This window comes from Lampris incognitus, chromosome 11, assembly GCF_029633865.1.
Source record: "Lampris incognitus isolate fLamInc1 chromosome 11, fLamInc1.hap2, whole genome shotgun sequence".
Classification (NCBI taxonomy): domain Eukaryota; kingdom Metazoa; phylum Chordata; class Actinopteri; order Lampriformes; family Lampridae; genus Lampris; species Lampris incognitus.
The window spans coordinates 8,789,166-8,805,930 of record NC_079221.1 but is presented as its reverse complement, the minus strand read 5'-3'; the positions used below and the strand labels follow the sequence as shown (position 1 = coordinate 8,805,930).

The window sequence follows — 16,765 nt, the reverse complement described above, 5'->3', positions numbered from 1 at the left end:
GGTCAACTGTTCAAAGTAATTGGGAATATGGAAGAGAGGTGAAGAAGAGTACAGGCAGGGTAGAGTGGGTGGAGAAGAGTGTCGGGAGTGATTTGCAGAAGGGTACCAGCAAGAGTGAAAGGGAAGGTTTACAAGATGGTAGTGAGACCAGCTATGTTGTGTGGTTTGGAGATGGTGGCACTGACAAAAAGACAGGAGATGGAGCTGGAGGTGGCAGGGTGGAAGATACTAAGATTTTCAGTGGGAGTGATGAAGAAGGACAGGATTAGAAACGAGTATATTATGGGGACAGCTCTGGTTGGACAGTTTGGAGACAAAGCAAGAGAGGCAAGATTGAGCTGGTTTGGACGTGTGGCGGTGCGATGCTGAGTATATCGGGAGAAGGATGCTGAATATGGAGCTACCAGGGAAGAGGAGAAAAGGAAGGCCAAAGAGGAGGTTTATGGATGTGGTGAGGGAGGACATGCAGGTGGCTGGCATGACAGAGGAAGATGCAGAGGACAGGAAGAGACGGCAATGGATGATCCGCTGCAGTGACCCCTAACAGGAGCAACTGAAAGTAGTAGTAGTAATAGATTGTATAGGAGCAGTGGGCAGATGCAGGGCCCAGGGACCAACTTCAGTTCTTCTTTCCATTGTCTTGGTCAGGGACACAGACAGGACCCTGACATGTATGTCTTTTTGATGGTGGGAGGAAATTGGAGCACCTGGAGGAAACCACCCAGACATGGGGAGAACATGCAAACTCCACGTAGAAAGAACATGGGACAGCCTGGGGTTCGAATCCAGGACCCTCTTGCTGTGAGGACACAGTGCTAAACACTGGGCCACCATGCCGCCCATTAATAAACCAACGCCCTCTGTTTTTTGTTCTAGATGCACCACAGTCTGTGAACATAAGTGAAACAGCCGAAGATGTGTTTGAATGTGTATCTGATGCCAGCCCCAAATCAAACATCACCTGGAGCAGGTAGTTTGGAAGAAACATTTTTCATAGCAGATTGCGTCATGTGACATACACACACTCAAACTCATGTGCTTTGGTCACACATTTCAGCTGGTTCGCATAAATAATTTTGATCCCTTAACTTTAAAGAGTGCAAGCCGACCCAATTCATGAAATCACAAGATTATAAGAGCAGATCACTGTGAGGTGTTTGGCCTTCATTAGAGCAGCAGTCCTTAACAAAATGATTTACTGTGCCTGGTAATTATGTTGACCTTCTGTGTCAAGGACTCCAGCTGTCTGGACAGGAGCGATATCCCAACTATAGGCAGCACAATTAAGAGGCTAGATGCTGGTAATGCCCTAGTCTTTGAGGTAGAAAAAGCTATGATTATTTTCATTTTCAACTCGCTATGACTTATGTCTATAATGTTGTGATAAAATAATTACAAAACTGTCCAGACCCATGGTGCACCTGATGCGAGTTGCGAGCACGTCTTCCTAAACGCCCGTCTCAGGTCATCCATGTGTGAGCGAGTGACCACAATTTAAGATGCACAGCCCACGCCGGCAGTTTCGCAGTGCCGTGGGAATAAAGGCTACGATAAATATGGGTTTGAGATCCTGTCTACCAGTCACAGCTTGTAGGCGCATGCAAACACCCTTTTCATTCTGAGATGTATGAATGTGATCCTCTTAAACAATCACAAAAACATCTCTGACTGGTGAAGCTAATTGACCTCAGGATAAATGAACGTTAATCTGTGTGAAGAATGAATGGAATTATTCTGCTGCGCCATCTCACGTTGACGACACCAGTGATAATAACATGTAGGCCTAATAGGATTTTTTTTTGAATATATACTTTAATGATCCCCGTAGGGAAATTACACTCTGCGTTTAACCCGTGTTGGTAGGCAACGGAATAGACCGCCATGCTAACCAGATGCCCAGTTGAGGACTTTCTTAATTGTAAGTGCCAGCTGTTGGGTTAAGCTAATTTTGACATATGAGAAGCCTAGGAAATTTCACTTCCCCATACCCGATGCCCTAGTGCCACCTGTGGTCCCATCTGTTAGTATACTCTGCAATACTTAAAAGTATGGAGCGTGAGCGTCCGGGTAGCGTAGCGGTCTATTCCCTTGCCTACCAACACACAGATCTTCGAATCCCTGTGTTACCTCCGGCTTGGTCGGGCGTCTCTACAGACACAATTGGCCGTGTCTGCGGGAGAGAAGCCGGATGTGGGTATGTGTCCTGGTCGCTGCGCTAGCACCTCCTCTGGTCGGTCTGGGCGCCTGTTCAGGGGGAAGGGGGAACTGGGGGAAATAGTGTGATCCTCCCACGTGCTACGTCCCCCCCTGGTGAAACTCCTCACTGTTAGGTGAAAAAAAAGCAGCTGGCGACTCCACATGTATCGGAGGAGGTGTGGTAGTCTGCAGCCCTCCCCGGATTAGCAGAGGGAGTGGACCAGCGACCAGGACAGCTCAAAAGAGTGGGGTAATTGGCCAGGTACAATTGGGGAGAAAAAAGGGGGAGGGGGTATGGAGTGTATACTGCATACTATAGGGGCGTACTGTTCAGTACATAGAATGCAGATGAATGGCATCCATGTAGAAGTGACCCTGCGTTACACCACCAGAACTCTGTGGCCTTTGCTGCTTACGCTGTCTGAATTCAGCCTTAGCTCTATATTTAAACTGAAAACATGTGCCACCATAAAATTGTTTTAAAAAAAAATATTTGAATTTGCTGACACAGGCTCTTGCTCCTCCTGCTCCGTTGTCCACCATAAAGCTTTCTGAACATTTCCACCTTGTCGGTCATTTCCGTGGAAACAACAAAGGCGCGAAGAATCCAAATGGATTTTTTTATTCAACATAATCTTTCACACACCACATTTGCATAGTAACATTGCACATACCAAAATTTGCATATTAGGTAACACTTTTTATGAAGCTTGCATCTCTAACGCCCTATAGTCATTGTAAGATTCATTGTAACCATGTTTACGCCCTCACAGCACCTCATGGCCACCTTTATGATACATTATGTCAATTTAAAACGGATTTATGCATTATAAATATGTCATCATTAGCCTGTTTATCTGTCAAATGTCATAATGCATCATAGCCAGCTTTTTTTGCCGAAGTTTGTAGAGATTTCCTCTCATGTGGCTTTTTGAAACCAAACTTTTGGGGAATTCTAACTGTCGTAGAAGCCCCCTTCTTTGGGACAAAACCAAAAGCTCCAAAAAAAACCCCCCACTAACTACAGATTTTTTTTTTTTAAATCTCTTTCAGATTCAGCCAACCGTGGCCTCAGTCTGCTGTCGGAGTGACGGAGGGAAAATTAAAGCTTCTCAGCCTCACCGCTGACTTGAGTGGCCTTTACGTCTGTGACGCATCAAACCCCTATGGGAGAAAGTCAGGCACCCTCTATGTGCACATAAACTCAGGTAAGATATTCTCCGTCTCTCTCTCTCCCCTGTTCTACCCGTGTGGCTCTGGGACATTTCTCAGTCAGTATTTGATGATTTTAATAAGAAGCAGAGAAACGGAACAAAAACAGGGTTTGAGGTTTGCCGTTCCTTCTCTTCGTAATCTCGAGGGCGGGTTTCCACAGATGACCCCTGGATAATGTGGAGCGAACTCTTGTTTGTTCGGTGTTCTTAAACCACCTCCCATTTCTCGTCACTTTTTGCTCTCATCAAACGTTAAATCCAAGCCATCTCTACGAGGTGGTGCTATCTGGCAGTAAGTTGATGATGACTTACAAGACTGGATCCCTATGGGGGCCTCCGGGTGACGTAGTGGTCTATTCCATTGCCTGCCAGCATGGGGATCACCAATTCAAATAACGTGTTACCTCTGGCTTGGTCAGGCGTCCCTACAGACATAATTGGCCGTGTCTGCGGGTGGAAGTCGGATGTGGGTATGTCCTGTTCGCTGCACTAGCACCTCATCTGGTTGGTCGAGGCGCCTGTTCCGGGGGGAGGGGGCAATAGGGGGAATAATGTGATCCTCCCACATGCTACATCCCCCTGGTGTCAGGTGAAAAGAAGCGGCTGGTGACTCCACATGAATGGGAGGAGGCATGTGGTAGTCTGCAGCCCTCCCCGGATCTGCAGAGGGGGTGAAGCAGCGACCAGGATGGCTCGGAACAGTGCGATAATTGGCCGCATACAATTGGGGAGAAAGGGGGGGGGGCTCAAAAAAAAAAGACTAGACCCCTACCTTTGATAGCCGGTGGCTGTTGCTATCTGAAGTTCTGAGACTCATACTATCAGTTGCATTTCATATAGGAATGCTGGCAAGTTGTACACAAACAACAAGGAGTGTTAAGGTTTGTTCCAAAGGATGCCGTTTCCACAGAAATAGGTCTCTCCCCCCCCCCCCCCAATGCTTGTACTTAAGCGTTATTCACCGTATCATTGAAATCTGCATGTGGTTTGTACCGAGCCTTTGACGACGTCAAAGGCTCTTTGATCGGCCAGTTTCGCTGACAACACAACTTCACAGTCTGATGCTATCCGTGCCGTGATCTTAGCATTTCAAACTGACAGAATGTACTGGCTCCACGATAAGTGAAGCTGTCTCTGGTTAAACCCACATGTTATTACTTTACGTCCTCTAATTCTATGCCTGTGTTATTGACCCGTTTTATTTCTTGTCTGGTTTTAGCATTTGTTTTGTGTCTGAGATCTCTTTCTCAATTGCTATTAAGACACCAAGTGTTGAACTTAGTGTTATACCCCTTTCACACTGGCCAAAAAACCCGCTAAACAGCCACCTTTGGTCAGTCATTGACCAATCATTGACCACCAAAGGCGGATGTTAGCGGGGGTTTTTTGGCCAGTGTGAAAGGGGTATTATTAGGGTGTGTGTCTTTTCATACTCGTGTTAGAAAGGACTGTAATTTGGGAACTTGTATTTTCCATCATCACATGATCATATGATCATCATCATATGATCATCATCCTCAAGGTCAGTGTTGGGCTTTATTTCAAAACCTCGTGTTCCATCGGGGTTTGTTTTTCAGAAGAACACTTGCAACAGAGATATGTGAAGAAAGTAACACCAAAATGGGCAACAAAACAGATGGCAAAATAACTGAAAGAATGTTAAAGAGAGAAATAAAACACAAATAGATCCAACATAGCTTATTATAGAGCAATAGAATTAATAAAAGATTGGTGGGAAGGACTACCTTGAGGCATTACACCCTCAGCCAATTTTACACACACACACACACACACACACACACACACACACACACACACACACACACACACACACACACACACACACACACACACACACACACACACAAAACCTGTTTCAGTTTTGGAGAACATGTGGGCTGTCAAGAGGGGAATTCATGAAATATGAAACCCTTTATCTCCTTGGGAAATGTAAATCTACACTCTGGGGCACAAACGCATCACTGCATACTTAAATATAGTAATGGTCGATGTAAATCATCCAAAGGCACGGTGAACACAAGTAGCTTTCTTGAACAGGTTTAATGAAGTCTCCAAATCTCCATCAACACTGTGAAAACTGTATACATGAAACAATACAATTAGCACAATTAACATAAAATCAGACCGCACATAACATGGGCTACACATAGCATACGTAACGTACCTCGTTGGCGGCATGCCAGAACAAAAGTAGCTGGCTGCAGACAAAATGGCGGACCGCCGCAAGAAGCATCTCCGCAGTTGACAGTGTTGTTAGCTAGATAACGTTAGCCAACAGTGTTAGCAATTGCGTTACGTTAGCTAGATGTCTAACAACACTAGTGAATGCCAGCTAACATTCGCTATGGATGGTTAGAATGTGGGCTATTTTTCTAACGACTCGACCCTCATTAATCAGTTATTATCGGATACAGAAAGTCACTGCCTGAGTGTGTAACAAGTATGGTAAGATTTACAGAAGCCCACCGAGGGCAAAATAACCTAGACTCAATGGCAAACAGATGCCCCTTTGAGTAAACACTGTGAGCACAATACACAGGCTCTGATAACATGGTGCCTTATCTAACCACAGTTTCAACACACCCATAGAACCTGCCATTATCTACTACTGGGACAAATGAGACTGAAGGGGCTATCTACCGAAACTTACAAACGCACATAAACTCGCTTTGTAGTATAGGGCCCAGGTGAAATAGTAGTTAAGTCAACATAGGCTTTTAGTATTCAATGTCTAAAAGTAAAATATCTTAAAAACCTATCAAGCCGATCCCTAACGTGATGTGTACTCAATTGAGAAATTTGGCATTTCCTCTCATACAGTCAAGTCTTACAATTACCAGGGCAGTTGTGCACACAGTCTAAGATACCTATGACAATGAGACAATTTGTTTTAGCCATGATAACAGTGGGATATCCCACTCTATTAAGGGTTAATATGCATGTACAAGCAGAATAAATTGGGTTAAATATAACAATAATCTTTATTAATGTGACATTGTGCGCAACATTTGACATCTTCACATGGTAAACATCTGTGACCAGGGGCTTGGTGGGGGTCCCCGGGGTGGAGGGCCCCCAAAGCAGACGCACATTTCTTCTTTTTTTCTTTTTTTTTAAGTAATTTATTTTGTTATTTTTCGGTGTTATCATTGGGTTCAGCATTTTACAGAATGTGGTTGAGGTTTTACATAATAATAATAATAATAATAAACAAAAACATCAAAACAAAAGCAAAATAAATAAAATAAAAATAAAATAAAATGGAAATAAAAATATTAATGCTCGGCCTCGATCTACTGCCTCTTCTGCATCTTGATAATATCATTAAATTCTTGCACTTCACTAAAGAATACATTGGGAAAAGAAAAGAGACAGAGAAAAGGAGAAATAAGAAATACAATCGATCGGACACGAGAACGCGTGGTGTATCATGAATATTAACACAGCTAGGGGATGTTAGGCACAAAGTGGTAGACTGATTTCAGACATTTGTACCTTTCATCATACAATGGTCCCGCGTTAAATCTTCTCTTTGCCTCAGCTAGAGAGAGGTTGTCCACTGCCACAAGAGCGTGGACAATGGCCTGGTAGAGATAGATAACCTCCAGTTAAAAGGGGTCCCATATTTACAACACAATACAAATTAGTGGTGGGGCGAGCATAACCCATTCACTAAATCGCGGAATGCCCTTTTAACAGTTATAATACAGGCTTTGATGACTGGATAAACAGACAGTTATTGAAATCAATGTAACTAAGATTAGATGGTTGAGTTAAACCTCACCTCAGGCATCAGCACATCCAGCACGAAGCTGACTCTCTGGAACTCTGTCGTTGGGACACAAGGTGCACATTTTGTGGCTCCTTTGAGGACCAAGTTGATGTGCTTAAAAACTTCAGCAATTTGGTCGTCTTCTTCCAGGTAGGTGAAGGCCCTGTCTGGTTTCGCAGACCTGAAATACACCAGCCACTTGGAGCTGCCTTCACCTGTGATTATTTCCTATAGAAACAAAGACCATGTCAAATAAATGCACTGCAGAAGCTCAGGCTTTGATCATCTTTTTTGCTATTAGAAATGTTTTTATGTATAAGCATCATTATTATTGGTATCATACCAGTAGCCGTTTGTCCGACCCCTTCAGCTTTGTGATGAAGTCCACCAATCTTTCATTGGCAGACCTGCGGGCTTCTCTTGCACGTTTTGCCATCTTTGCTGTAGTGGGTGTGGTGGTCATCAAGTAGTGTAGAGGAACCTCTAGGGATGTGTGGCAAAGGACAACTTATGAATTCTAAACCAACCCAGAGTAATTCATCAAATATCGTAATAAACACAACATGCAATGACAATGTATGGTCATTTTTTGTTGTGGCTGTCCTATAAAGTTTGTCAAATGTCACTTACCCCCCTCTGGTTCTAAGCCCTCGTTATGTTCCTGTAATGTAAGAGAGCAACAAGACAGATGATGACTGAAAAACATATTTATTTAACAATGCACTTTTCAACATTAGTTAATTAAGTGTTTGAAGCACCTGAATGTATTAGTTATTAATGGTTCTGATTATACCGGTAGTTAAATTGAATTTCAATCTGACCTGGACGACTTCCGAAAACGTCCGTTTCCGGAGTCTTGGGAGCCTGAAGACAGGAGGCGGGTCACCTCTCAGTAGAGCTTTGGACTGCTCTGTCCAGTGGGCAAAAACCTTGCCATGCCTTGAAAAGATGAAAACATGAAATCTGAAAAGCCAATTAGACCCTATTCTAGTTCGATGTCTAGTTCGATGTCTGCAATGGGACCTTTTAATAGTCCGTGTTGAGTACTTTGCTGCTTTTCCTCGTCTCCCTCCCAATCCATGGTGCCCAATTGTCATATGCCGGTTGGACAACAAATGGATTCTGTTAAGAGTCTGCATCAAAAACATAATTTCAAAAATATTGAAATATCTAATACAGTTCATTCCGGGGAGACGCAGTCACATCCGATGGGACCTGGTGTATTTTACTCTTTTGACAAACTAAATACACTGTGGCGCCCCGATCTCCCATCGGCGCTCCACTGGACTGCTGACCCACCCTCAGCACCATGGAGAGCGACCTGACCTGGCCTCTCAGCACTCACCATCAAAAAATCCTCTGCTTATCATGTGGATGTAAGGTAGTAATGTAAATCCGCCACAGGGTGGCACTGTTACGCTGTATGTTCCCTGGGAATGCCGCAAATGGCGATGTTTGTCCCTTTTGCAACACCGTACCCCTAGTTCTTGTCCCGGGCAAAAGGCTACGTTGATCAAATGTTTTTTGTTTCTTCTACCGGAAGCTGTGAGTATGAGGAGGCCAGCGGCCAGCTGATTGATGAGAGGTGAAGTGTAAGCGAGTGCCAGTAAAGTGTCCAGGTTTCAGCCACGATCCCAAGCCTCCGCCTCCTTCCTTTTCCACGCAAACATCATACTACAACAAACACAACGCAGAGTCCCAGGGCGTGTAGGGAGACGACGGCCGAACGCAAAGTGCGGGTTACATCATGGTGCCGTGACCCGGATCGTGGTGCTTCGAGATCCAAGGAGATACAGAGACTCGCGTCCTCGCCATTGCTGCTGCTGCATTGAACTGCGTGACCTTCAGTGACTGGACAGTGTGGTGGACTGAACTACTGTCATAGGCGCTGCAGCATTGGCAAGATACTCACCTCTTCAAATATCCTTTACAGACTGTTGAAAGCTTGCTATATCCATTTGAGGACTTTTTATGATATTTCCATAAACTTAACTGTTATTTGAGTTGTGTAAAAGTGTGCTATGTGAGATCCTGCTATAGGAACACTGTGTTTAACATTAAGCTGATATACGTATATCATTCATAATTTTTTGGTTTTGGTTAAGGGTTGTGTATTGACCATCTGATTTTGACTCAAGTTTAATGTGAGTTTTGAGTTGATAGTGATTATTGTTTTTTGATATATTTACTGGAAAAAAAGGGGAGATTTTGCATACACAGCTAAACTTATTCTGTGAACACAGTGAATCATTAATAGTCATCTGTTTTGACACCTACAGTTACACCAGTCATAGTGAGTTAGAAAAAAATATATCAAAATGTTCAGTGACTATGCAGATTATCAGTCAAAGCAAGAAGGTGCCTCTGCTGCCACACCGGGTTCCCAACTGCCCCCGATGCCCACAGCCAGCCACAACTGTGACACTCCAGCCCAGACACAACCCCACCTTTCAAGCAAGGGCGTAACAACCACCAGTGCTGCAAATCAACAGCAATCAGTGAGGACAAAGCTTAACAACTACTTCACTAGCTCCACCACCACCCAACAGCTGATCCTCCCTCAAGACCACCACAGCAGTCAGCAGCCCCCATACCCAGGACTAAGTGCACCACTCACTCCACCACCCCCAATACTGTCACCTTACCCTATTCACTACTCCACTCCAGCTCATGCACCCACCTTGCCAGCCTCTAGAGCTCCAATGCAAGCACCCTCACTATGCTTTGATAGCAGCCCAGCTGCCAAACCAATCCACCGAAACAGCAGGCCAGACTACAGCCTGCCCAGTGCATCCCTTCCAGCTGTACAGATATTAGTGGAACCTAATCCCCGGCCCAAGCCAGTGTGAACCAGCACACACACCCTTTGCCCATTCACAGCCTCTTGTGCCCCACCTCCACGGAAATGCAAACTGTACAGCGGCCTACCATGACTCACCCAGACACCCCTCCTTACCAAAGCCCTGCTGCCGAGCCTAAACCCCAGGTCTACACTGGTCCTGCATATAATCCCCCTGTGCCCCAGGCCCTCATGCCAAGCTTTCAAATGCCACCAATGATGAACATTATGAGCTACCCCTCTTCTACTGGCCAGACCCTTCAAAGTTTGCAGCATGGATCAATCCCCCAGGTGCATATGTCACAGCCTGCTGCCCTCTACCCCCAAGAGGTGACCACCCCACTAGCAGTGCAACATGTAGCCCCTAACCACACAGCCCCTGCCTCAGACCCTCGAGCTGTCATGTACCACAACACACTCCCACAACACCCTCCACCACACCCATCCACCACCCTGCACATGCACCCACGTCCGTATGAGCCCCCAATGAATGCTGCCATCAGAGCTGCAGCCAACACAACCCTTCCACCAGCTGCATATGGTGGGTTCATGCAAACTCATCAGGTAAAACATGTCCAAATCTTCACTGGCAATCCAGACAGCAAAATACTTGTAGAAGACTGGGTTCGTGATATGCAGTACCTTCTGGAGGCAATCGAGCTCCCCACACACCTCCGCTTTTCGACTGTTGTGCGACACCTAAGCGGTGAGGCCAGGAAGCTAGTCCTGAACCTACCCCCCCCACGACCAGACTCCAGAGAAGGCGTATGAGGAGCTCAGGGCTGAATACAGCGACACACAAGGCTCACTTGATCCACTAGCCGACTTCTATGAGCGCAGCCAGAGGTCCGGAGAGTCTGCCTGCTCTTATGCTATTGCTCTGGAGGCAACACTGAGAGTGGTAGAGGAAAGTCAGAGAGGGGGCAGGCAATTTCCTGATCGTGATAGTAAACTCACTCGACAGTTTCTAAGAGGGCTTATGGATGAGATGGTGTATGCAAGGATCGCACCAGTGAAGCCCAGGCTTTTGAGTTTCCGGGAGCTGCAAGCAGAGCTTAGAAACCTTGCAAAAGAGACTCAGAAGTTCCAGTCACAACACAAGACAAAGAAAGCGCTCACCCAGGTGCAGGTCACATCAGAATGTGATACCAATATGAGGTCAGAGAGGTCAAAACACACTTCAGAGTGGACAGAGCTTAAAGATATGGTCAAGAAATTAGCTCTTAGCCAAGAAGAACAGATGACCAAGTTGGCTCACCTTGAGTTGAGAATTGCTGCACCTACCCCTGCACCAGCCCCTGCACCCCCACTAAGGCCCCAACCATCTCCCAGAACAGTTACTCAGGGCTCCAGTGTTGTTTGCTACCGGTGTGGGAAGCAAGGGCATATAGCCCGAGTATGTCGAGCGGTGCTCCCAGATCCCAGTCCGCCCTGGACTCACCGACCCCAGCCTGCGACCTCCGCGGAGAGCACCACGCCCCACTCAACGCAGCATTTAAACGCCTAGAGCCTGTGGTAACTGGGGCAACCATGGGCAAGCAGCAAGACCCCCCACTGCAGGTGAGCGATACTGATGATGGAGTAGAGGACATTCCTATTGTGGGTCCCAGGAATGAGGGTGAGTTGGAAGTCAATGGATTAAAGTGCAGGGCTCTTATCGATTCCGGCTCTCAGGTAACCAGTATTACTCACGGATACTGGTGCAACCACCCTGACCTCCATGGACAGAAACTACGGCCCTCTAAAATACCCATAGCAGGTGCAGCAGGTCAGGATGTGCCTTACTCTGGTGTCCTGTGCATTAAGTTGATAGTGCTGGGGAAAGAGTTCCAGAGTGTGCCAGCTTTTGTTGTCCCTGACTCCGAGTATCGCTCCTCCGTCCCACTGCTTGTGGGAACTAATGTCGTCCACGACTCCCAGTCGACCTGATTTTTGGGCTTTCTACCACCAAAGAGCCATGTGAGTATAGTGAATATGTCCAGACCCTGCATGACTGTCTGTCGGAAGCTTATACTCAGGCTAACCAGGCCTCACGACATGCAAAAGAGCAGCAGAAAAGGTACTATGATCAAAAGGCAAAGAGTCAAGGTTTCAGCCCAGGGGACAGAGTCTTGGTCAAAATATGTCATGTGGAGGGACGGCAGAAACTGGGAGACAGATGGGAGTCACGCCCATACATTGTGGTGAAGAAACAACCCAGTATACCTGTGTATGTGGTCCGAACAGAGGATGGTGAAAAAGAGAGTGGTTCACCGCAACCTTCTTACACAGTGTATGTTTCTTCCGGTGGAGCGGGCTGGTGCAGCAACAAGTGCAGGAGTTGAGTCTGACATGGGGGACTGGGAGGTGGATGGCATGGAGGTAATGGGGGAGGAAGCCGAAAAAGTCAGTCAAGGGGGGGAAGAGGACATAAATGTCAGTGACACCAACGCACTTGATGGCCCCAGCCTGAGGAGGAACCCACAGAGAACTCGACGTCCCCCAAAGAAACTGTCTTACGAGTCACAGGTGGTGAGATCAAAAGAGGAACAGCAGAAGATGGAGAGGGGCTGGACATTGTGGCAGAGGGCCATAGCAGAGAGAGTAGCAGGGCACGTATAATCCACGGAAAAAAAAAAAAAACAAGTTTTTATTAATGGTTTATTTACTTTGATTGCATTTACACATCTACATTTCATATGCAACTCATGGTATTAATACGTCACTTTAAGTGTGATCTGTTTTAATGTTTATGCTCATAAGTTTTATTTGTTTTGTTTTGTTTGGTCTGATGGCTGGGACGCCATCAATTAAAGAAGGGGTAGATGTAAGGTAGTAATGTAAATCCGCCACAGGGTGGCACTGTTACGCTGTATGTTCCCCTGGGAATGCCGCAAATGGCGATGTTTGTCCCTTTTGCAACACCGTACCCCTAGTTCTTGTCCCGGGCAAAAGGCTACGTTGATCAAATGTTTTTTTGTTTCTTCTGCCGGAAGCTGAGTATAATGAGGCCAGCGGCCAGCTGATTGATGAGAGGTGAAGTGTAAGCGAGTGCCAATAAAGTGTCCAGGTCTCAGCCACGATCCCAAGCCTCCGCCTCCTTCCTTTTCCACGCAAACATCATACTACAACAAACACAACGCAGAGTCCCAGGGCGTGTAGGGAGACGACAGCCGACCGCAAAGTGCGGGTTACATGTAGATGGACGGATTCCCAAAATGCCTCTATGTTGTGTTCACCTTGGAAGTCATCACTCGGTTGTTTCAGCTCACTAACTGCAATCACCAAATACAACATATGACACAACATATCATTTGAGGATGAGTAGTGTTGAGATATAACACCAGTGTATTTGTACGACTATGTGTTACTGTGTACTATTATTTTGTTTACGACTTTGTTTGTCCACAAGTGGGCGGTGTGGCGCTTGCATGCGCGGATTGATTACGTCACTGAGACGCTGTTCATTTTCTTCTTCTCCCAAAACTACCGAATAAACGGAGCCTGCATTTTTTCCCTCCAGCAGAAGTTCGGTAGTCAGTACGATTCTTTATAACGGTTTAATAATCCACTTCATCTGCGCAGAGATAGACATAAAGCATTAGTCTAGTCTTCTAACAAGTAGTAAGTACATTGTAGTTTATGTGGTACCTACAAAACGATAGTTAAAAAGCAATTTACCTAAATAGCACTTTTAGGAAAAACTTACCCTCAAAGTTGAACACTGCTTTTCTGTGGAGGTCCATAACCACCACAGGGGGGTAGAACCCACAGTTTACACATGCGTATGTGTATTCTCTGTTGCAAAGTGCCTCAAAGTGGCAGAATGCTTGAAAAAATTAAGTTGGTGGCTGGAAACCGTTCTTCACACACAGCCTCCAGAGAGCTGATGACTCTAGACACTAACACATGATTCTATGGTAAAAAATAAGACAGGAAAAGGTTTGAAATGGAAGGTATGAATATGCTGAAAACACAATACTACTGTAACTAGTAACATCATTCCCTGTAATCACTGTACCTGGTAATGTATTTATTTTAAAAATGGGCAAATAAATTGCAGATGTGGAATAGGCTGCCAATTTAACTTTGATTAGTGCCGCAGAAACCACAGTACTAGCAGAAAAGGGGCTACAGAGAATTTGGAAAATCTTGCGACAATAGTTAGTTGAACAATTTTCAATTGATGAAATCTTTCTGGGTCAGTATGGAATAAGTGAAGGTCATAACACCTTGTGTTGTCTGTCATTAACACCGTTTTACACACCTGAAGATTGTGCCTTAGGTAAAGGCAAAGCTGCAGTGTCAGAATGACATGGTCATTGAAATTAAGCAGATCATCTGTCTATTGCTGATAACGGTAGATCATGTGGCATTCAGTACACCTTCTATTGTAAGTAGAGGTGTCTTTAATGGACATAAGGATATAAATTAGGACATTAAATCAGCTGTATATGGTTAATCAAACGATTAATGTACATGCACACTGTCCTTTTATAAACTAAATAAACCAAAGGATGCATTTAACTTACTTTGGATTACACCATTCATGCCAACTATTCTGGCTTTGTCTGTGATGTGCGAGATTTCCTCCAATTTGGGATTGCCTGAACAGAGCTTGCATGTCGTTTCAGTTGGAATCAACTTTGAAGGGTAATCCGTCGAACCTCAAACAGTATCAATTTTAAACTCAATTAAACTAATTAATTTACACAAATATTTTAATAAGTGCTTAGCTAGCTACATGACCTGCAACAACTACGCAACGAAACATAGCTAGCTAACGTTAGCTAAATGCTTAGAGCCACTTGAGATTTCGAATGTATTTTCTCCATATCGGTAACAGTTATACCCACGCTCGCTGGATTCTTCAATACATTAAGTTTGATAAACAACATTGAATAAAACCTTAGAAAAGACAACTAACCTTTTAAAGTATCTTCTTACCGCTGTCGCAGTATCTTCTACTTCTTCTTTCCGTTTTATGGCGGATTGCAATCTTAAAAACAACACGAAGAAGACCAACGTCCGGTTTCCTGTCAACCGCGGAGGTCACATGATTTCCTGTCAACTGCGGAAGTGCCTCTTGCGGAGGTCCGCCATTTTGTCTGCAGCCAGATGCATCTCTGCCAGAATGAGGGAATTGTCCGTGAAACTTGCAACGATTGTCTTTGATGTCCTTATAGCTTCCGTGACAAACATTAACCCATGATGTCCGCGAACAATGAGAAAAGACCGCGGGCCACCCGACAGTCCATGCATCATGCCGCCAGGAAGCAGGCAGAAGCGAACGACCGGAAAAGAAGGCGAAAACACGTCTCCCAAACAACGCGAGACCAAACTCAAACGCACACATGGGAACTATCACAAACAAATCAAATCATGGAATCAATTATGTATCAATGAAATGTATCAATGAACTGTATGCACCATTATGGCTACATTTACAGTCGATCAAGCTTCGATATTGTTTCCTTCTCCCAAGTAAAGACTTTGTACAGTCAAGTTTCATGTCCTCTTCTCCATTAATTACACAGGTTAGGTGAGCAACTTCTTGGGCAGTTTGTCAGTTATGCACTCTTCGGGTTAATCACTCCACAAAAAGAATTGTCTGTGTGACCATACTATGTATTCGGGGGACAATATGATTATGACTATTATACGCAGGTCATTACTGTCATAGTATTCGATGTTGCAAGGACATTTTTGCAACCAGTATCAGTATCAGAGCTTGGCTGAGTTAGTGTCGGGTGTAGTGCAGGGTTTGAGGATTAAAAACCCAGCTAGAACATCTCAAAGCGTGTATTCAAGGCAGTTGTCTGCAAACTGTAGTATGAGAGGGTTGCTGAAGCGTCATGTGATGTAGGCTCAAAGGTTCAGGATACCGATTCCTGCATGCATGGCAAACCCCGGATAGGCCCCTCCTCGCGGTATTAACCGGACTTCACTTGTGGAGTTGGTGTAACCTGGGCAGCACTCAGCTGGCTAAAGCCTAACGGGACCGCGGACTGGCGGTTATAAAAATCCCACACATCCCTGGTTCGTAAGTGCCTAACAAGTGGGCAGTCCGGACTCCCAATCCGACCATCACTTGGGTGCAACCTGTGGCGGACCTGATCACCACTTTAATCAAGGCTTTAATCAATGGCTCCAATCAATGGCTTTAATCAATGGCTCCAAAAGTTTTTTTTCCCTATCTCTTGGAATGGATCCTCGGACACAAGAGACGCCAACGAAGTTGACGTAGTATGAGAGGCCGTCTAGGCTATAATTCTCAGCTACACTCTCACACACTATCAAACCCTCTCTCATGCACAGTCAGACCTCTCATTCACTATCAAACCCTCTCTCATGCAGTCAGACCTCTCTTATATACTATCAAACCCTCTCTCATGCACAGTCAGACCTCTCATATACTATCAAACCCTCTCTCATGCAGTCAGACCTCTCTTATATACTATCAAACCCTCTCTCATGCACAGTCAGACCTCATATATTATCAAACCTCTCTCATTCACCATCAAACCCTCTCTCATACACTATCAAACCCTCTGTTATTCACTATAAATCCCTCTCTCACACACAATCAAATGCTGAGAGCGTTTGATTGTGTGCGAGAGCGGTTTGATGGTGCTAAAGCCATCCCAAATGATCATTCTGAATGTCCCCAGCTCAACTTTTATTATCCTTCTGATGTCACATTAGTTTTGAGGTCTGGCTAGGCCATTCTGTTGTGTTTACCTC

General features: G+C 45.2%; 1 protein-coding gene across 5 annotated transcripts in view; it reads left to right on the top strand.

The window, feature by feature from the left end:
- The window catches only part of si:ch211-214p13.3 (nectin-3), an 88,481-nt gene that overhangs the window by 32,448 nt on the left and 39,268 nt on the right, over positions 1–16,765 (top strand). For 4 of the 5 annotated variants that reach the window (XR_008810986.1, XR_008810985.1, XR_008810987.1 and 1 more), the window contains exons 4-5: positions 877–970; positions 3,250–3,404. Coding sequence is in view for 2 of the 5 variants with exons in the window: in XM_056289119.1 (XP_056145094.1) it covers positions 877–970; positions 3,250–3,404 (249 nt within the window). In the remaining 3 variants the exon portion in view is untranslated. Of the gene's footprint in view, positions 1–876; positions 971–3,249; positions 3,405–8,746; positions 13,105–16,765 lie in introns of those variants that run through there. The other variant, XM_056289120.1, reaches the window with a different exon arrangement.